Source organism: Thalassophryne amazonica, chromosome 9 (assembly GCF_902500255.1).
Source record: "Thalassophryne amazonica chromosome 9, fThaAma1.1, whole genome shotgun sequence".
In the NCBI taxonomy this organism is placed as follows: domain Eukaryota; kingdom Metazoa; phylum Chordata; class Actinopteri; order Batrachoidiformes; family Batrachoididae; genus Thalassophryne; species Thalassophryne amazonica.
Window position 1 is genome coordinate 98386161 of NC_047111.1, and position 21684 is coordinate 98407844.

The window sequence follows — 21684 nt, forward strand, 5'->3', positions numbered from 1 at the left end:
CATTACCCTGACCTCTAGGAATACTGTGAGAAATCTTGGAGTCATTTTTGATCAGGATATGTCATTCAAAGCACATATTAAACAAATATGTAGGACTGCTTTTTTGCATTTACGCAATGTCTCTAAAATCAGAAAGGTCTTGTCTCAGAGTGATGCTGAAAAACTAATTCATGCATTTATTTCCTCTAGGCTGGACTATTGTAATTCATTATTATCAGGTTGTCCTAAAAGTTCCCTGAAAAGCCTTCAGTTAATTCAAAATGCTGCAGCTAGAGTACTGACGGGGACTAGAAGGAGAGAGCATATCTCACCCATATTGGCCTCTCTTCATTGGCTTCCTGTTAATTCTAGAATAGAATTTAAAATTCTTCTTCTTACTTATAAGGTTTTGAATAATCAGGTCCCATCTTATCTTAGGGACCTCGTAGTACCATATCACCCCAATAGAGCGCTTCGCTCTCAGACTGCAGGCTTACTTGTAGTTCCTAGGGTTTGTAAGAGTAGAATGGGAGGCAGAGCCTTCAGCTTTCAGGCTCCTCTCCTGTGGAACCAGCTCCCAATTCAGATCAGGGAGACAGACACCCTCTCTACTTTTAAGATTAGGCTTAAAACTTTCCTTTTTGCTAAAGCTTATAGTTGGGGCTGGATCAGGTGACCCTGAACCATCCCTTAGTTATGCTGCTATAGACGTAGACTGCTGGGGGGTTCCCATGATGCACTGTTTCTTTCTCTTTTTGCTCTGTATGCACCACTCTGCATTTAATCATTAGTGATCGATCTCTGCTCCCCTCCACAGCATGTCTTTTTCCTGGTTCTCTCCCTCAGCCCCAACCAGTCCCAGCAGAAGACTGCCCCTCCCTGAGCCTGGTTCTGCTGGAGGTTTCTTCCTGTTAAAAGGGAGTTTTTCCTTCCCACTGTAGCCAAGTGCTTGCTCACAGGGGGTCGTTTTGACCGTTGGGGTTTTACATAATTATTGTATGGCCTTGCCTTACAATATAAAGCGCCTTGGGGCAACTGTTTGTTGTGATTTGGTGCTATATAAAAAAAAATTGATTGATCGCTTCAACAATTAGTGTCCTTAGTTCCCAAACGCTTATTCAGTGTTGTTAGAAGGAAAGGTGATGTAACAGTGGGAAACATACCACTGTCCCAGCTTTTTTGAAATGTGTTGCAGGCATCCATTTCAAAATGAGCAAATATTTGCACAAAAACAAAAATGTTTATCAGTTTGAACATTAAATATCTTGTTTTTATGGTGTATTCAATTGAATATATGTTGAAGAGGATTTGCAAATTATTGTATTCTGTTTTAATTTACATTTGACATAATGTCCCAACTTCAATGGAATTGGGGTTGTATTTTCTAAACCAGAGATTCTACTTGCAGTGATACTGAAAAGAAAAAAGTAGTAAAACACTGACTCTGGAGTACAGTTGTCAACATAAGTATATTTTAATACTAAAAATTAGTATCATATTCAATAACAAACTGCCTTCAGTTAACGCACTGCTGCAGACAGGCACAGCACCTCCCCACACCTTGTTTAATGGCTTTTAAATTCCAAGCACAAAGAAAGCTCAGTCTGACAACTTAAATATGGTGTTGATAATGTTTGTATTGTTCTAATCTTGATTTAAAAAAAAAAAAAAAAATCCTCCTTGTAGTATGTAGTATTTTGGTGGTACCTTCATAAAGTTTGAAGTTCTAGTATCGCGACAACCCTCTGGAGCCATTTCATATTTGCACTTGGCAAACAGGTGAAACCACAAAATTTTCAATACAGGTGACAAAAGCTAATGCATCATGCTGGATCAGGATTTAGTGTAGCAGGTCTGTTGATCTCACAATCCTTGAATGAATCCCACTGGCTGAATGGGTTGAGGATCTTGGTGACCTGGTTCTGTGGAAGTGCTCATCTCTCCATGTCACTTTAGGCACCATCTGTCATGGCCTTTCCTGCAACCACACCAACGGGCATGATGGCATATGCAGTGGTAAGTCAGCCGTGACTGTAAAACGGGATTAAACTTCGTCACACTGCAAGCGTGTCAGGATGAAAGTATGTTATTGCCTCTTCCACAATCAGGTGTACAGTTTTTGTTTTTTTTTTTGTTTTTTTTTTAATAGACCCCACTTTTTCCAAAATTATTCCAAACTGTTTGATAAATGGGCTGCATTTTACAATAATGCCTCACATTCACCTCATTGTCAGGGTGCTCCCGTACAAGGTGCTCACTACACACCTATAGCAACTAGGGGGTTAAAGGACCTTGCCCAAGGGCCCTTAGTTATTTTCTGGTCAGGCTGGAATTTGAACCAAGGATCCTCTGGTCTCAAGCCCAACACTTAACCACTAGACCATCACCTCCCCTGATAGCCCATATTTGGTATGCTAGCATACCCCTAAATGTTACTATGCCTGGAAAGTGTTATGTTTTGTGTAATATTTTACCTGTTTTCAGGTGAAACTAGCAAACGTTTAGAAAATTCACGGTATCTGACAATACATTTTCCAGCTGCAGCCAGAGATATTTTAGTAATTTCCTTTCTAATGTCAACAAATTATAAGCAGAATTTCTTTATTGTCCCGTGAAGGGAAATTAGTGTTTCAGCAGGAGCACACAAGACAAGATACACAATGACAATATTAACAGTGAGAATAAGACCCAATTAAGTCTAAATCAGACATCATATAAACAATCCAATATAAAGAAAAAACACCATACACAAAATCACTATTAAATGTTCATGCCAAAAATGTCAAAAAACAAACAAAAAAAACCCCACTACAAAGTATTGCAAGAAAAACAAAAGCACCTAAGGGCTTATTCCCATTAAGTAATAAAATTGGACTGGGGATAAACGAGACCTGAAATCTTTTAGTCCTCCCAATCCTAATTAATATGACGGCATAAGACAGTCTTTGCCACAACTTAACCTTTTTCTGTGATACGAAACCTTTTCAAAACACTTCATAATAATGTAACTCCATTAATAAAGTTTTAGCTGCTTTCTGGCTATTGATGGGGCAAATGTCTTGAAGCTGACTGATTTACCGTGTCAAGACATGACACTGTCTGAAATATTCTGTAGTGTCTGTAGACAATGCCTTCTGAGTTTTATGAAGGTATTTTTGAAAGTAAAGGTTTGCTATATATGTATGTGTGTGTATGTGTATGTATATGTGTGTGTGTGTGTGTGTGTGTGTGTGTGTGTGAACTCTGCCTCTACTGGTGGTTGGCTCTCACTGCGGTATTGTATCACTTCCTGTTCCGGAGCACAGCGGTGTTTTTCTGTATCTGTTAGCTGTTTAATCTGCGCAGTTAGATTGATCTAGTTATCTAGATTACGATTTGTTTCCCAGTGTAATCTTTACGTGCCTCAACTAAAGCACTCCTTCTGCTGAATCACGTCTAAATTATTTACACATTATTCACTTTGCGTGTTTTTAGGAATCCGCTAGCTTAGCGTAGCTACTAGCTCTTAGCCGATTTAGCATGGCGGCTTCTCCTGTCTCTCCCGCACTTTTCTGCTCTGGCTGTGAAATGTTTAGTTATTCCTCGGCCTCCTTTAGCAGTAATGGTACTTGTAATAAGTGTAGCTTATTCGTAGCTTTGGAGGCCAGGCTGGGCGAATTGGAGACTCGGCTCCGCACCGTGGAAAATTCTACAGCTAGCCAGGCCCCTGTAGTCGGTGCGGACCGAGGTAGCTTAGCCGCCGTTAGTTCCCCCCTGGCAGATCCCGAGCAGCCGGGAAAGCAGGCCGACTGGGTGACTGTGAGGAGGAAGCGTAGCCCTAAACAGAAGCCCCGTGTACACCGCCAACCCGTTCACATCTCTAACCGTTTTTCCCCACTCAACGACACACCCGCTGAGGATCAAACTCTGGTTATTGGCGACTCTGTTTTGAGAAATGTGAAGTTAGCGACACCAGCAACCATAGTCAGTTGTCTTCCGGGGGCCAGAGCAGGCGACATTGAAGGAAATTTGAAACTGCTGGCTAAGGCTAAGCGTAAATTTGGTAAGATTGTAATTCACGTCGGCAGTAATGACACCCGGTTACGCCAATCGGAGGTCACTAAAATTAACATTAAATCGGTGTGTAACTTTGCAAAAACAATGTCGGACTCTGTAGTTTTCTCTGGGCCCCTCCCCAATCAGACCGGGAGTGACATGTTTAGCCGCATGTTCTCCTTGAATTGCTGGCTGTCTGAGTGGTGTCCAAAAAATGAGGTGGGCTTCATAGATAATTGGCAAAGCTTCTGGGGAAAACCTGGTCTTGTTAGGAGAGACGGCATCCATCCCACTTTGGATGGAGCAGCTCTCATTTCTAGAAATCTGGCCAGTTTTCTTAAATCCTCCAAACCGTGACTATCCAGGGTTGGGACCAGGAAGCAGAGTTGTAGTCTTACACACCTCTCTGCAGCTTCTCTCCCCCTGCCATCCCCTCATTACCCCATCCCCGTAGAGACGGTGCCTGCTCCCAGACTACCAATAACCAGCAAAAATCTATTTAAGCATAAAAATTCAAAAAGAAAAAATAATATAGCACCTTCAACTGCACCACCGACTAAAACACTTAAATGTGGTCTGTTAAACATTAGGTCTCTCTCTTCTAAGTCCCTGTTAGTAAATGATATAATAATTGATCAACATATTGATTTATTCTGCCTTACAGAAACCTGGTTACAGCAGGATGAATATGTTAGTTTAAATGAGTCAACACCCCCGAGTCACAATAACTGTCAGAATGCTCGTAGCACGAGGGCCGGGGCGGAGGATTAGCAGCAATCTTCCATTCCAGCTTATTAATTAATCAAAAACCCAGACAGAGCTTTAATTCATTTGAAAGCTTGTCTCTTAGTCTTGTCCATCCAAATTGGAAGTCCCAAAAAGCAGTTTTATTTGTTATTATCTATCATCCACCTGGTCGTTACTGTGAGTTTCTCTGTGAATTTTCAGACCTTTTGTCTGACTTAGTGCTTAGCTCAGATAAGATAATTATAGTGGGCGATTTTAACATCCACACAGATGCTGAGAATGACAGCCTCAACACTGCATTTAATCTATTATTAGACTCTATTGGCTTTGCTCAAAAAGTAAATGAGTCCACCCACCACTTTAATCATATCTTAGATCTTGTTCTGACTTATGGTATGGAAATAGAAGACTTAACAGTATTCCCTGAAAACTCCCTTCTGTCTGATCATTTCTTAATAACATTTACATTTACTCTGATGGACTACCCAGCAGTGGGGAATAAGTTTCATTACACTAGAAGTCTTTCAGAAAGCGCTGTAACTAGGTTTAAGGATATGATTCCTTCTTTATGTTCTCTACCAACACAGTGCAGAGTAGCTACCTAAACTCTGTAAGGGAGATAGAGTATCTCGTCAATAGTTTTACATCCTCATTGAAGACAACTTTGGATGCTGTAGCTCCTCTGAAAAAGAGAGCTTTAAATCAGAAGTGTCTGACTCCATGGTATAACTCACAAACTCGTAGCTTAAAGCAGATAACCCGTAAGTTGGAGAGGAAATGGCGTCTCACTAATTTAGAAGATCTTCACTTAGCCTGGAAAAAGAGTCTGTTGCTCTATAAAAAAGCCCTCCGTAAAGCTAGGACATCTTTCTACTCATCACTAATTGAAGAAAATAAGAACAACCCCAGGTTTCTTTTCAGCACTGTAGCCAGGCTGACAAAGAGTCAGAGCTCTATTGAGCCGAGTATTCCATTAACTTTAACTAGTAATGACTTCATGACTTTCTTTGCTAACAAAATTTTAACTATTAGAGAAAAAATTACTCATAACCATCCCAAAGACGTATTGTTATCTTTGGCTGCTTTCAGTGATGCCGGTATTTGGTTAGACTCTTTCTCTCCGATTGTTCTGTCTGAGTTATTTTCATTAGTTACTTCATCCAAACCATCAACATGTTTATTAGACCCCATTCCTACCAGGCTGCTCAAGGAAGCCCTACCATTATTTAATGCTTCGATCTTAAATATGATCAATCTATCTTTGTTAGTTGGCTATGTACCACAGGCTTTTAAGGTGGCAGTAATTAAACCATTACTTAAAAAGCCATCACTTGACCCAGCTATTTTAGCTAATTATAGGCCAATCTCCAACCTTCCTTTTCTCTCAAAAATTCTTGAAAGGGTAGTTGTAAAACAGCTAACTGATCATCTGCAGAGGAATGGTCTATTTGAAGAGTTTCAGTCAGGTTTTAGAATTCATCATAGTACAGAAACAGCATTAGTGAAGGTTACAAATGATCTTCTTATGGCCTCGGACAGTGGACTCATCTCTGTGCTTGTTCTGTTAGACCTCAGTGCTGCTTTTGATACTGTTGACCATAAAATTTTATTACAGAGATTAGAGCATGCCATAGGTATTAAAGGCACTGCGCTGCGGTGGTTTGAATCATATTTGTCTAATAGATTACAATTTGTTCATGTAAATGGGGAATCTTCTTCACAGACTAAAGTTAATTATGGAGTTCCATAAGGTTCTGTGCTAGGACCAATTTTATTCACTTTATACATGCTTCCCTTAGGCAGTATTATTAGACGGTATTGCTTAAATTTTCATTGTTACGCAGATGATACCCAGCTTTATCTATCCATGAAGCCAGAGGACACACACCAATTAGCTAAACTGCAGGATTGTCTTACAGACATAAAGACATGGATGACCTCTAATTTCCTGCTTTTAAACTCAGATAAAACTGAAGTTATTGTACTTGGCCCCACAAATCTTAGAAACATGGTGTCTAACCAGATCCTTACTCTGGATGGCATTACCCTGACCTCTAGTAATACTGTGAGAAATTTTGGAGTCATTTTTGATCAGGATATGTCATTCATATTAAACAAATATGTAGGACTGCTTTTTTGCATTTACGCAATATCTCTAAAATCAGAAAGGTCTTGTCTCAGAGTGATGCTGAAAAACTAATTCATGCATTTATTTCCTCTAGGCTGGACTATTGTAATTCATTATTATCAGGTTGTCCTAAAGGTTCCCTAAAAAGCCTTCAGTTAATTCAAAATGCTGCAGCTAGAGTACTGACGGGGACTAGAAGGAGAGAGCATATCTCACCCATATTGGCCTCTCTTCATTGGCTTCCTGTTAATTCTAGAATAGAATTTAAAATTCTTCTTCTTACTTATAAGGTTTTGAATAATCAGGTCCCATCTTATCTTAGGGACCTCGTAGTACCATATCACCCCAATAGAGCGCTTCGCTCTCAGACTGCAGGCTTACTTGTAGTTCCTAGGGTTTGTAAGAGTAGAATGGGAGGCAGAGCCTTCAGCTTTCAGGCTCCTCTCCTGTGGAACCAGCTCCCAATTCAGATCAGGGAGACAGACACCCTCTCTACTTTTAAGATTAGGCTTAAAACTTTCCTTTTTGCTAAAGCTTATAGTTAGGGCTGGATCAGGTGACCCTGAACCATCCCTTAGTTATGCTGCTATAGACGTAGACTGCTGGGGGGTCCCCATAATGCACTGAGTGTTTCTTTCTCTTTTTGCTCTGTATGCACCACTCTGCATTTAATCATTAGTGATCGATCTCTGCTCCCCTCCACAGCATGTCTTTTTCCTGGTTCTCTCCCTCAGCCCCAACCAGTCCCAGCAGAAGACTGCCCCTCCCTGAGCCTGGTTCTGCTGGAGGTTTCTTCCTGTTAAAAGGGAGTTTTTCCTTCCCACTGTAGCCAAGTGCTTGCTCACAGGGGGTCGTTTTGACCGTTGGGGTTTTACATAATTATTGTATGGCCTTGCCTTACAATATAAAGCGCCTTGGGGCAACTGTTTGTTGTGATTTGGCGCTATATAAAAAAATTGATTGATTGATTGATTGTGCGTGCGCGTGTGTGTGTGCGTGTATGTGCGTGTGTGTGTATAATAAGGTCTGTGAAAAGTAACGGACCTTATTTTTTTCAAAAACTATATGGATTTGAATCACGTGTGATTACATCAGACATGCTTGAACCCTCGTGGGCATGCAAGAGTTTTTTCACGCCTGTTGGTTACGTCATTCGCCTGTGGGCAGTCTTTGAGTGAGGAGTGGCCCACCCTCTCGTTGATTTTTTTCATTGTTTAGGAATGGCTCACAGACTGCTGCTTTGTTTGATAAAAATTTTTTCAAAACCTGTAAGGCACAACTGAGTGGACACCATTCGATAAATTCAGATGGTTTTCGGTGAAAATTTTAACGGCTGAGATTTTGGAGTTTTACTGTCGCCATAAGGACGGCCCACGGCGCCTGACGGCAATCTGCGCTCCGAGGCGGCGGCGTCTCGCTGTTTCAAGCTGAAAACTTCCTAATTTCAGGCTCTGTGGACCCAAGACGTCGTGAGATAACAGAGAACTTTCAGAAGAATTCGGGATCAGGAGTTTATCCAGACATTCCACTGTTAAAGGAGATTTTGCCGGACCAGACCGCGGGGGGTCGCCACAGGAAAAACACCTCCATTGGAAACCTTAACGGACAAGTTGGAACATGCCCAAGCTGTTAAACAATTTCTCAGATACTCACTTGTTGAAAGCCATCAAAAGCCGCCTGAATTTTACAAATGGTTTTCAACACGGAGGTGTTTTTCCTGTCGCGGCGCAGATGGATTTGCCACGTCGTCACGGATCCGACTTTCATTACAAAATCTCCTTTAACAGTGGAATGTCTGGGTAAACTCCTGATGCCGGCTTCTTCTGAAACTTCTCTGTTCTCTGACGACGTCCTGGGTGAACAGAGCTTTAAATTAGGATGTTTTCAGCTCGAAACGGCCAGATGGACGCCACCTCCGACCGTGCCGCGCCGATCCGCTTTGTGGGCTGTGCTTAAAGCGAAAGAAACTCCACAATCTCTCATCAGCCGTTAAACTTTACACCGAAAACCAGCTGAATTTCTCGAATAGTGTCCACACGGATATCCCTCACCGGTCCTGAAAAAATTTGATAAAGCAACGCGCGCCGTCTCCCTGCAGCGTCTCAGTCAAAGAGATTACGACGGGAGGGGGAGTCCACACCTCACTCAAAGCCTGCCCACAGGCGAATGACGTCATCGACAGGCATGACAAAACTCACGCATGCGCATGAGGGTTCAAGCTTGTCTGACGTAAAAACATATGAATCAAATCCATTTATATTTTGAAAAAAATAAAAAGGACCGCTTTTTATATCACAGACCTCGTGTGTGTGTATATATGTGTATATATGTATGTATGTGTGTATATATGTATGTATGTGTGTATATATGTATGTATGTGTGTGTATGTATGTGTATATGTGTATATATATGTATATGTGTATATATATATGTATATGTGTATATATATATGTATATGTGTATGTATATATGTATATGTGTATGTATATATGTATATGTGTATGTATATATATGTATATGTGTATGTATATATGTATATGTGTATGTATATATGTATATGTGTATGTATATATGTATATGTGTATGTATATATGTATATGTGTATGTATATATGTATATGTGTATGTGTATATGTGTATATATATGTATATGTGTATATATATGTATATGTGTATATGTATATGTGTATGTATATATGTATGTATATGTGTATATGTATATGTATATATATATATGTATGTATATGTGTATATGTATATGTATATGTAGGTATGTGTATGTATGTGTAGGTATGTGTGTGTATATGTATGTATATCATTTCATAATTTATTTTTTTGTCCCACCAGCCTCCTCACATGGGCTCTGTGATGATGTCACAGCCACCAGTGATGTACACCCAGCCAGTGATGAGGCCAGCCAACCCATTTAGACCCAACCCAGGTGCACAGGTAAGGATTGCCCATGGGGAATCCTGACAGTCAGAACCAGGACTACATGATCTGCACAAAGTGCAGATGGCCTTAAATGTACAAATTGTCTATTTGAAAAGACAAAACAGTCTGTTCACCATTAAACATCAAAGATGTCTGAATGATTATTTTATTAAACTGCTTGAAGGTACCAGCTGATTTGATTTAAAAGGAACTTTGAACATTTAATGACTGTGGAGCGTCTGAGGAGAGAGGTTTTCGGTCACTGCTGTCTGTATAAACACACTGACCGTCAGTAAAGACGGAGCTGACAACCCGGTATTTCTGCACACACAGATGGAAAAATGAGCGAGCAGGGAAGAATCCGCAGGAACACAAGAGGATCACCCTCCTCTTGCATGCTTTTGACTGTTTTTTTTTGTTTGTTTTTTTTTAATAAACACAATGGGAATGCCCCAGATTAACTTGTTTAAAATTTTTGTGATTTATATAATAAAAAAAACAAGAGTTCATTAGTCATTCACTTCCTGCCACTTATCTGGGTTGTGGTGACAGTAGCCTAAGCACCTCATCCCATATTTCCCTATTCTCAGCCAAGTCCTTCAATTCTTCTCCCCTGGGTCCCTGGCACACAGTCCCTCCCTGATGGTCTATCTTCTCGCACTGTCTGAGTGTAAACCCAGATACTTCATAGAGGAATCTCATTTCTGCAGCGTTTATCCAAGACCTTGTTCACTTGATAATCACATAAATTTATCGAGGATTTTCCCAGGAATCAACACAATAAATTCCAATAAGTCGACTACCGCATTGCACAAAAATCCCACATTAAAGACCAGCAGTCTATCTGCATCAAGTAACACACTGTGGTGTGCACATGTGCTACTGTGTTCCTCGCCATTGTTTCATTTGCTGTAAGGGAAACTGTGGAACATATGTCATTTTACACTTAAAAAAGTGAATTATACACTGGAAAATGCACTGGGTTCATGCCTTCAGGGTATAAACATTTGGTTGACTTTGGTTTCCTTCATGAAACCTCGTGTTGTCTGTAAAATACACAAAAAGGACAAAAGGCTTATCCACACGACAAGTTGTTCTGTAGAGCTTTTGACGACTGTGTAGTAAATTGTGAAAATAATTATGCAAATTAAGGCTAAATAGAACTTTTATACCCGTGTTCATGCAGGCACTCACTCGCTTCACACTTCCAGAGTGCACAGACTGTTTTAGGGCTGCAGTTATCATCTACAGTATCTATAGAGACTGAAATTAATCCATTGGTTTATGTGAAGGACTCCTGCTGTGTGCAGTTAGCCTGGAGTCGGTTGAGCTAAATGTTTTCATATCTTCTGTGTGATCAAACAATGCTACTTGTGCCATATGAAGATTTCGACAGACTGGCCTTCTCTACCCTTTTCTCTCCTTTCATTTGTCCTCCTCTGAATCAGTCGCCCACAACTTCTAGCCCGTCCAGTTTCAGCCCCCTCAGAGCTCCAGTGAAGGACCCCTTTGCACATCTCTTTCTGCAGAATTTCTTATAGAAACACCTTTTAGGTACTGCTTTTCCACTGCGTGAGCTTCAACACAGCTGCAGCGCTGGAGTCTTTTGGCAAATTGCATGTTTTTAATTTTAGCTGCAGTTTTGAGTTGACGTAATTTGTCACAGCAGTTCCCTGTGCGCTGCCGCCACACGGCTCCCTCTGTTGGCTGCTTTGCACACAGCTCCCATGTGCCTTGTCCCTTGTTGAATGTTAAGTATTGGCGTCTGCCGTTCTTTCTCTGCAGCAGGCTGAGGTTCTGTTCACACGTCTGCTGTCTCACTGGACGATTGGAAAAAACAGGCTGACTGGCATTATGGCGGATAGCCGTATGCTATCACATTATCTGTGGGGGGGGGTCGTCTTGTTACAGACTGTGTCACACGGGAGTCCTGAGACATGAAAAGACCAGTGATGAGTCTACTGTGAACATGACTTCAGGCCTTTATTTTGAAATGCAAACTTCACCTCTTTATTTGAAAGTGTTTTGAGTTTCTTTTTTTTTTTCTTTTTTTTTTTTACATAAAGCAGATGTGAGTTTGAAAAACTGTCCTTGCATCAGTAGATCAGTTATGCCAAAAAATTAGAGCTACATGATTTTTCTTTTCTCTAAATTTCAAGAACTAATTCAAGTTTTTGTATAATTTTGAAATTTGATTTTTAAATTATCCCCCAGCAGAAGTAATTGGTGGCAAAGTAACACCACAACTGCATTCTTGAAATGTTCTTGTAAATTTAGTACTTTTTAAAGATTTGATTTCTTGGAGTGAAAATTGTTCTTGAAATTTAAATGTACCCCCCCACCCAGCTTAAAATGGCTCGAATATTTTTGTCATATTCATTGTTTTCACCTTTGTCTGTCTGTGAACAGCCTGTAACCCACAATTTTTCATTATGAAATTTGTACAGAGGATTCACATCCTGAGAGACGAGAACTGATTCAGTTTTCAAGGTCAAAGTCATGAAAGTCTTGGGAAAATTGGAAAAGTCCCTGTCCTTTAACATTGAACGAATTTTCAAAAGCTACACTGTCAAAGATCGAATTTCTTTAATATTTGAGAGCATTATGGAAGATGGTGTCCTTTATCGACTGACAGTTTGATCCAGATTACAAATTGTGAGGCCATTTAAATTTAATATTTGAAAACACCATTTAATGTATATTACATTATGTCATAATCAAAGGTGCTCCAGTCACACTCAAATTTGAGCGTGAGGGCCAGACTGGCACTCACTATCACCTGACAGTTTGATCCGGATCTGATCCTGATTGTGGATTTTGTGGGCATTTGAATTTATTATTGAAAAGCACATTTGATGTACATTATATCTCAATCAAAAGTGCCTGAATCACTCATTTGTGACTGAGGTGCAAACTGACACACTCAATGAACAGACTGTTTGATCCATCTGATCCGTATTGCAGATTTGATTTTAACATTGAAGAGACCTTTGATCTATATTTTGTATTATTTTAGCTTATGAAAAGCCACTTCTAACAGGACTTTGACCTTAATTTTTTTTTTTCTCAAAGGTTAAAATTTGTAGAATTTGGTATCTATTAGTGGAGGTTTGTGCTTTATGTGCACGGTGCTCTAGTTTTGGTTTTAAATGTTTTTTCTTCTCCTCCTGTCAGATGCAGTTCATGTAATGTGAGGATGGGAGGCGTCTTTTTCCCATCTGAAGGTGGACTCGCAACAAATTCAACTCTTCAGGCAAACCTCCAGTTTGCCGTTAACGAACTCTCCTCTTTCTGAGAATCTAAGACTTGTTGAATAGGATCGCTGTGACTGGGAGCGGCTCCACAGTGGACTTCGTGCCCATCTCATCATGTCGACGAGTGCGTGCTGCCATTTAAAACAAACATGGACAGGGATCACTCTGTGCCCCGCCCCCTAGAGACTAAGAACACCCACAGGGAGGGGCCATCTTCACGTCACTTTCTCTACCTGGGCATGAACTCGGGCGTCATCACACATGCACACTGAGCTTTCTTTTCTTTTCTTTTTTCCCTTTACAGCCATCCTCAGATTAGAAGAAATTCATGATTTGTTTAACTTTTTTTTCTTTTCATATGCTTGCAGTACACATTCCTTGTCCATTGTTTGTATTTATTTATGATTACGTTCAGAGATTATGACTTATTAAAGGAATTGGTTGCAGACTTCGTCGTGGCGGCAGGTCTTCGGGTTTATAGGAAAGTATGGTTGACTGTAGAATTGGATTTTGAGTGCTTGAGATGATTTTTAAACAAAAGATAATATAAAGTTTAAAGAGGTGACACGTTTTGCTGTTTGGCACAAATTTCTGTACTCGCATGATGCCTTGTACAGTTGTTTGAGGAATCTCACTGTTTTAAGGAAAAAAAAAGTTAACAGCGTCAATTTGGTGGGGGGTGAACCTCTGAATTTGGCGAAGGAATATTTTTTTTTTCTTCACATTGGCAGAAGCACTACAGTTCATGACTGAGGCATTGCATTGGAAAGGAATCTGCATTTATGCTTCTTTGGCTTTTGGCATGCCATTTATTCTTATATTTAACAAAGCTGCTGGCTGCCCCTCTTCCAGGCTGAATGTGCAGGGTCACTTTCATGGTCGGGTCGTGTTTCCAGAGGCGAGCACTGTGCCACTCGGGACAAAGTGAGGGCATTGGGTCAATCTGTATCGCACTGCTAGACTAGAGCGAGGGGGTGGGTGGGTGTCTCTGAGCCGCAGAGGGGTCCAGTTGTGCAGGAGAATAGAGCACTGTTGATCGGTGCTTTGTGTATATAAAACTGATCCTGCCAATCACACGGAGGGGTGGGTGCAGGTATGAAAGACGGTCTGAACATGAAAGCGGCCCTTAATCCATTAACTGAGCATATTTGCTGCATTGCCCATGCAGATTATATTTTTGGTTTAGCTTTTCCAATAAAGTGCAAGCTTCCACACCCTCTTTGTCTTCAGATTGAATTAAGAAATGTGCGAATTAAGTCTCTCACCAACAGGGCACAGACACTTGTTTTGGGTCATGCAATAAAAGATGGTTCTCAGCTCAAACTGAAGAAATGTCCCCCCCCCCCCAGGTGAACCCTGACCCTCTGTCTGATTGCAGTGGTTCAGTTCAAAACTAACTGAGCCACAGTTTGGTTTATTAGATGTTGAAATGACTCTAAATGGCATAATTTCAAGAACCTTTAAAGGCTGATATTTCAGGACCTCATTTGTGATCGGTTCTTCACCTTTTCCTCAAACATCATACTGATTTAGTTTTATTTGAATATTACTGGAGGTAGAAGCAGTGTGTGGGTGCGGGGGGGGAAAAAAAAGTCCAGTCAGCACTGTGGCACCATATTTTCCACTAATTCAATAGAAAGTACTCAATTGGAGATTGAGGCCAAAATCCCACTGGGAGGGTTTTGTGATTAAGGTGCATGTGCAAGAGTGAAATCAAACCTTTACAAAACTGTAGCAAGACCGGATATGCTGTGGCTTCAAAATGGTAATAAACACAGGTTGAACAGAAATACTGGGGTCCACCTGAAATCCTAGGATTGATGAGGATGGACGGGATTAGCCCCATTTGTGTTGATACTTCAGGATGCAGAGAGAAGAGTCTGACTTGTGCTGGATGGGAAACAGTTCATTGCTGTTTACTTCCCCAGTTGAGACCAGTACCCACTTGGAGCCAGATGGACTGTGAAGAAGATAACTGTCTTGAAATGTTGATCATTTGAAATGTTCGATGCTCTGAAAGTGTGAAGAGCAAAACGAATGCCTTTGCTGCATCAAACATGAGATTTAGAACTAATAACCTATTTCATTTGAACATCGGTGTATTTTAAATTGTACAGTAGTGTTCAGAATAATAGTGTTGTGTGACTAAAAAGATGAATCCAGGTTTTGAGTATATTTCTTATTGTTACATGGGAAACAAGGTACCAGTAGATTCAGTAGATTCTCACAAATCCAGCAAGACCAGTCATGATATGCACACTCTTAAGGCTATGAAATTGGGCTATTAGTTAAAAAAAAAAAAATAGAAAAGGTGGTGTTCACAATAATAGTGTGGCATTCAGTCAGTGAGTTCGTCAATTTTGTGGAACAAACAGGTGTGAATCAGGTGTCCCCTATTTAAGGATGAAGCCAGCACCTGTTAAACATGCTTTTCTCTTTGAAAGCCTGAGGAAAATGGGACGTTCAAGACATTGTTCAGAAGAACAGCGTAGTTTGATTAAAAAGTTGATTAGAGGGGGGAAAACTTATACGCAGGTGCAAAAAATTATAGACTGTTCATCTACAATGATCTTCAATGCTTTAAAATGGACAAAAAGACGCGTGGAAGAAAACGGAAAACAACCATCAAAATGGATAGAAGAAAACCAGAATGGCAAAGGCTCACCCATTGATCAGCTCCAGGATGATCAAAGAGTCTGGAGTTACCTGTAAGTGCTGTGACAATTAGAAGACGCCTGTGTGAAGCTAATTTATTTGCAAGAATCCCCCGCAAGGTCCCTCTGTTAAATAAAAGATGTGCAGAAGAGGTTACAAGTTGCCAAAGAACACAACTGGCCTAAAGAGAAATGGAGGAATATTTTGTGGATTGATGAGTAGAGATGGGTATTGCTAAGATTTTATCTATCGATGCCATTATGGATTCTGCTTATCGAGCCGATTCTTTATCAATTCCGTTATCGATACCTCATGAATTTTGTACTAAAAGTAGGCTTTACAGGTTTTCTATGTATTTCATTGAGTCTTAAAATAAATATGAAATTGGTCACTGTATCCTTGATCTCTGGACATAAATAAAAATAAACAAAACGGTGTTTCGCTTTGAAGTTATTAATTCCAACTGGACTCTATCGTTCTAACTTGACTTGTCAGAGAGCCGCACAGCGTTTGGAGCTGTGTGAACAGAACGGAGGACGATTCTCGTTTCTTTCTCGCAACAAGACAGGAGTCCCAGTTAGTAACTTGAATCTGCACAAAAGTGACTCACGATTGACATATTCAGGGATGAAAGTGGTGAAAAACTAAAAAAGCTGAAACCCAAAATTACCCCCAACACCACGTGCATGAAAATGTTTCAATTCTAGAAGCTCTGAAATGCAATCTGGGACTATTCCCGACAAACTGGAGTGAGTGCAGCATCCATTTAGTGAGAAAAAAAAAAAAATTCATATTCATTCCAGTAGTATTCTGCTCTTACTAGGATGCAGCAGTTTTCTAGTTTAGCAGATAGTTCTGGAGGAAATCACTGAAGAAATTAACACATTGAAAATATGGTTTGACTGAAACAAACTTGTTGGGATGGTGTCGTAGCACGGACCCACAACAGGGGGCGCTAAAGAACGGACAATGAATAAGCCAAAAAGTAACAATGTAATGTTGTGACAACACACAACTAAACACACAAAATTTGTAAAGTCAATTAACACCAGGTGACGTGTGGGCAGGCTCGAAGATAGAAGACCCCCGACGAGAGAGAAGCCGCATCCCACACGGCTTCCACCACCAACGGTCTGAAGAACACCGGAGCCGCCAAGTCCCGTGTCCCCAGGTGGCCTCTGTCTTCGGCTGTCGACCCTGGTACTGCTGGCAGAAAGCAGAGACAAGATGAATGAGTGTGAGTCCGCACACTCAGTAGTCCACAGTCTGTACACAGTTAGGAGGGAGCACTTCCACCTCCTATCACACACTCGTGCAGCTCCTGGTTAACCACTTATCTGGGTTGGGGTGTGAGGCGAAGCCGTCGCTGTCACACCAAACGCCAATCCCACAGACAAGGCAACACGCCAGGAAAACGGCTGCAACAGAAGTTCAGATTATTACACAAAGTGTCAGTCAGCAGAGAAATTACCTCTTGGTAGTCGATTTCTCAGCGGGGAGGTGGAGTTGCAGTCCGGCTTATGTATTGGTGTAGATGAGTGACAGCTGGTGCGATGAGTGACAGCTGTCACTTCCTCTGGGTCTGGCGCCCTCTCGTGCTTGGAGCCCGCACTCCAAGCAGGGCGCCCTCTGGTGGTGGTGGGCCAGCAGTACCTCCTCTTCAGCGGCCCACATAAAACTGTCATTAAACTTAGATAAGAGGGATGAAATGGAGGTATAAGAGTCACTAGGTGTTCACAGGAAGCATTTATTTCTGTATGTATTTTCATTGTTAGTTGCTTTTATATTTTTTGTTGTGTTTCTATTCAGGTTTTTTGTCTCATTCTTTAAAATTGTATATAATAAGTATATATTGTATATAATAATCATTAGATTATTAATATATAAACAAAAATAAATTAAAAAAATATTACAATTTGAAAACAAATGCACCCGAACGTGATGACAGCTGCAACTGCTTAATACTAACTTTAAACATTGAAAATGCCATAAACACGCTAACGAGTTAGCATCGCTACCGTTTTTAAGTTACAAAATACATCTATCAACTGTTTCAGAAGACCATAACAGGTCGGTTTAACATAAAAAAGGTAAATAATACTCTGACGTATGCTCTTTAGGGTTTTAGCGGGGGGAAATTAAGCAAAAGACAGAATAAATGAACCAATAGTTCGAAGCACTGCTTCGATAGGTTCAAAGCAAAGCCGCGCTGCAGAAAAGTTGCTTACGGACCCGTTGCAGGGTCTGTAATCAATGTAGAGAAATGATCATTTTCCTGACAAAAACCTCTCAAAGCAACGGCCGCTCTGAAGGACCGATAACAGAATCGTTAAGCACAAAGCTTATTGATGTAGGTGGATCGAATCATTTCTTAACGATACCCGAAAGGAATCGGTTCTCGATAGCCATCCCTACTGATGAGAGTAAAATTGTTCTTTTTGGGTCCAAGGGCCACAGACAGTTTGTGAGACGACCCCCAAACTCTGAATTCAAGCCACAGTTCACAGTGAAGACAGTGAAGCATGGTGGTGCAAGCATCATGATATGGGCATGTTTCTCCTACTATGGAGTTGGGCCTATATATCGCATACCAGGTATCATGGATCAGTTAGAATATGTCAAAATACTTGAAGACGTCATGTTGCCTTATGCTGAAGAGGACATGCCCTTGAAATGGGTGTTTCAACAAGACAATGACTCCAAGCACACTAGTAAACAAGCAAAATCTTGGTTCCAATCCAACAAAATTAATGCCTCGCATCGCAGATGTGAAGAAATCATGAAAAACTGGTTATACAACTAAATACTAGTTTAGTGATTCACAGGATTGCTAAAAAAAAAAGTTTGAACATAATAGTTTTGAGTTTGTAGCATCAACAGCAGATGCTACTATTATTGTGAACACCCCCTTTTCTACGTTTTTTTACTAATAGTCCAATTTCATAGCCTTAAGAGTGTGCATATCATAAATGCTTGGTCTTGTTGGATTTGTGAGAATCTACTGGTACCTTGTTTCCCATGTAACAATAAGAAATATATTCAAAACCTGGATTCATGTTTTTAGTCACATAGCACTATTATTCTGAACACTATTGTACATGTGGCTTTTTTTTTTTTTTTTTTTTAAAGCCACCCAGTCTGTAAGACCACTGACTCCAAAGTGTTCACAGGGTCGAGGTCTCAAACTGAGCCACAACTGGTCAAAGTACGAAGTCATTACTGTGCGGCTGGAAATTCGATTGTGAAGGAGCTTTTCTTTCACTGTCCCAATACAGTAACTCATGAATGCCAAGAGCATTTTGAACAGACGAAGGATTAAGAAGCGCAGCCCATGGAGCTGCCAGGTGCAGCCGACACTGATGGAAGAGCGACATCCTCTTTGGCAAAGCAGCGCCTGCAGCCCTAAGAAGCTCCTCTGTTGTGCTGCCACATTTAGAGTTTGTATGCATCAAGTGTAAGACACGGACTTTGATGAGAGAATGAATTGGTGGGTTCATAAAAGCATCAGTGTTTAACTGAAGCTCATTGAATGAGTGTCTTCAAGTGTTTCACTGATAGAAGGCAAGATACTAATGTTAATGCAGTTTTAATAAAGAACATCTATGGGGAGAAAAAAAAATCAGAAGTGGAATAGGTTTATGGAGTGTTTTACGTTTGTTGCTTGTGCAGCTTGGACAAAATCTATGAATTTATTCCAACTGCAATGAAAGTACATCAACATTTCTCAGGATGATTCAACAGAAAAGTCCAGTTTAGGAAACTGGGAATGTAATGGAGAATTTTTTATTTCTTTATTTTTTTGTAAAATATACAAATAATGAATGTTTGAGTTCAATGGTATGAATATTTCATGAACCATTCAACAAGGGGAAGCCGTGTTGAATGGTTTGTTCCAGCTTTATTTTTAAAACATTGTCATTTGATATTTTATTATGCAAATGGTGGATGTTTGAGTGCAATGGTAAGAATATTTCATCTTTCACCGAAATATTTGGCGAAATACATGGTGTAGTTCATACCTGAGGCTGCGCGTTGGCGTCGTGTACAGACTGCTGTCCAGTGAAAAATCTTGACAAAAATTTATCGAGCTCTTCATCAGACAGCACTTGTGCTTCAGTTAGTGACGTCCCAGCGAATCCTGCACATGCCTCCAGACTGTTTACAGTGTACTGGATTTGGGGGTTTGTTTTTTATGTTAGAAGAATGGGCACTATCAATAAAGCATACGCCGCCATGTTCGTTTTTAAGCTAAGTTCTGTCGCTGCGAGTGTGAGCGTGCCGTCACAGCATGCAGTGGTACAAAATGTATAGAACTGAACTTGCACGGTAAATGGAACAAAATGGCAAATGAGACAAATGGCGTTTGTGATAGTTAATGTAGTAATTAGCCCTTGGATTTGTAAACTGTGCCCACGGTTATCTGTCCATGAATGTGGGCAGTTCTCATGACTTGCACGTTACTAACTCTGTGGGTGTATGTGTGTGTTCGTTCGAAGGGTTGAAGTGTGTTTTTTAATGTCTGTGTGTCACAGTGTGGAGCTTCTACTCCGTAATAAAACAGAACTCCACGTGTTTTTGCATTATACGAGATCTGTTAGAAAAGTATCCGACCTTATTATTTTTTTCAAAAACTATATGGATTTGAATCACGTGTGATTACATCAGACATGCTTGAACCCTCGTGGGCATGCGAGAGTTTTTTCACGCCTGTCGGTTACGTCATTCACCTGTGGGCAGTCGTTGAGTGAGGAGTGGCCCACCCTCTCGTCGATTTTTCATGCTTTGTTTGATAAAAAGTTTTTCAAAAGCTGTAAGGCACAACTGAGTGGACACCATTCAATAAATTCAGCTGGTTTTCGGTAAAAATTTTAACGGCTGATGAGACATTTTGGTCTGGTAGTGTCGCTTTAAGGACGGCCCACGGCGCCTGACGGCGATCTGCGCTTCGAGGCGACAGCGTCTCGCCGTTTCAAGTTGAAAACTTCCACATTTCAGGCTCTGTTGACCCAGGAAGTCAGAGAACTTTCAGAAGAAGTCAGCATGAGGAGTTTATTCGGACATTCCATTGTTAACGGACATTTTGTAATGAAAGAACGTGCGGGCAGAGTCGCATGTCGGGCCGGACCCGACCGCGGGGGGTCGCGACAGGAAAAACATCTCCGTGTTGGAAACCTTAAGGGGCAAGTTGGAACATGCCCAAGCTGTTAAACAATTTCTCAGTTATTCACTTGTTGAAAGCCATCATAAGCCGCCTGAATTTTACAAATGGCTTTCAACACGGAGGAGTTTTTCCTGTCGCGGCGCACACAGATTTGCCGAGTCGTCACGGAAACGACTTGGTGAATTTGCGCGCACGTTCTTTCATTACAAAATGTACTTTAACAGTGGAATGTCCGCATAAAGTCATCATGCCAGCCTCTTCTGAATCTTCTCTGTTCTCTCACGACGTCCTGGGTGAATTAAGCCTTAAATTAGGATGTTTTCAGGTCGAAACAGGCTGACGACGGCGCCTGGAAGCGCTGCGCGACGTCCCGCTCCGTGGGAAGTCCTTACAGCAACAGAAACACCCCATAATCTCTCATCAGCCGTTAAACTTTTCACCGAAAACCAGCTAAATTTCTCGAATAGTGTCCACTCGGATATTCCTCACAGGTCCAGAAAAAATTTTGATAAAGCAACGCGCGCCGTCTCGAGCAGCGTGTGAAACAAAGGAATTCAGCCGAGAGGGCGGGACCACATCTCACTCAAGGCCTGCCCACAGGGAAATGACGTCACCGACGTGTGAAAAAACTCACGCATGCGCACGAGGGTTCAAGCATGATTGGTGTAATCGCACGTCATTCAAATCCATATAGTTAAAAAAAAAAATAAAAGTGTCGGTTTCTTATCTAATACACCTCGTATGTGACAAACCACAGAATAAAAAAACGTGCTGACAAGTTCTCTCTGATCG

General features: G+C 40.9%; 1 protein-coding gene across 20 annotated transcripts in view; it reads left to right on the forward strand.

Annotated features, from left to right (window-relative positions):
- The window catches only part of picalma (phosphatidylinositol binding clathrin assembly protein a), a 125681-nt gene extending 111390 nt beyond the window's left edge, over positions 1-14291 (forward strand). For 19 of the 20 annotated variants that reach the window (XM_034178822.1, XM_034178825.1, XM_034178827.1 and 16 more), the window contains 4 exons: positions 1936-1995; positions 9736-9837; positions 11271-11376; positions 12997-14291. In XM_034178822.1, coding sequence (XP_034034713.1) covers positions 1936-1995; positions 9736-9837; positions 11271-11363 — 255 coding nt within the window. In that variant the 3' untranslated portion in view covers positions 11364-11376; positions 12997-14291. The remainder of the gene's footprint in view (positions 1-1935; positions 1996-9735; positions 9838-11270; positions 11377-12996) is intronic. The other variant, XM_034178829.1, reaches the window with a different exon arrangement.
- Positions 14292-21684: the final 7393 nt, after the last annotated feature.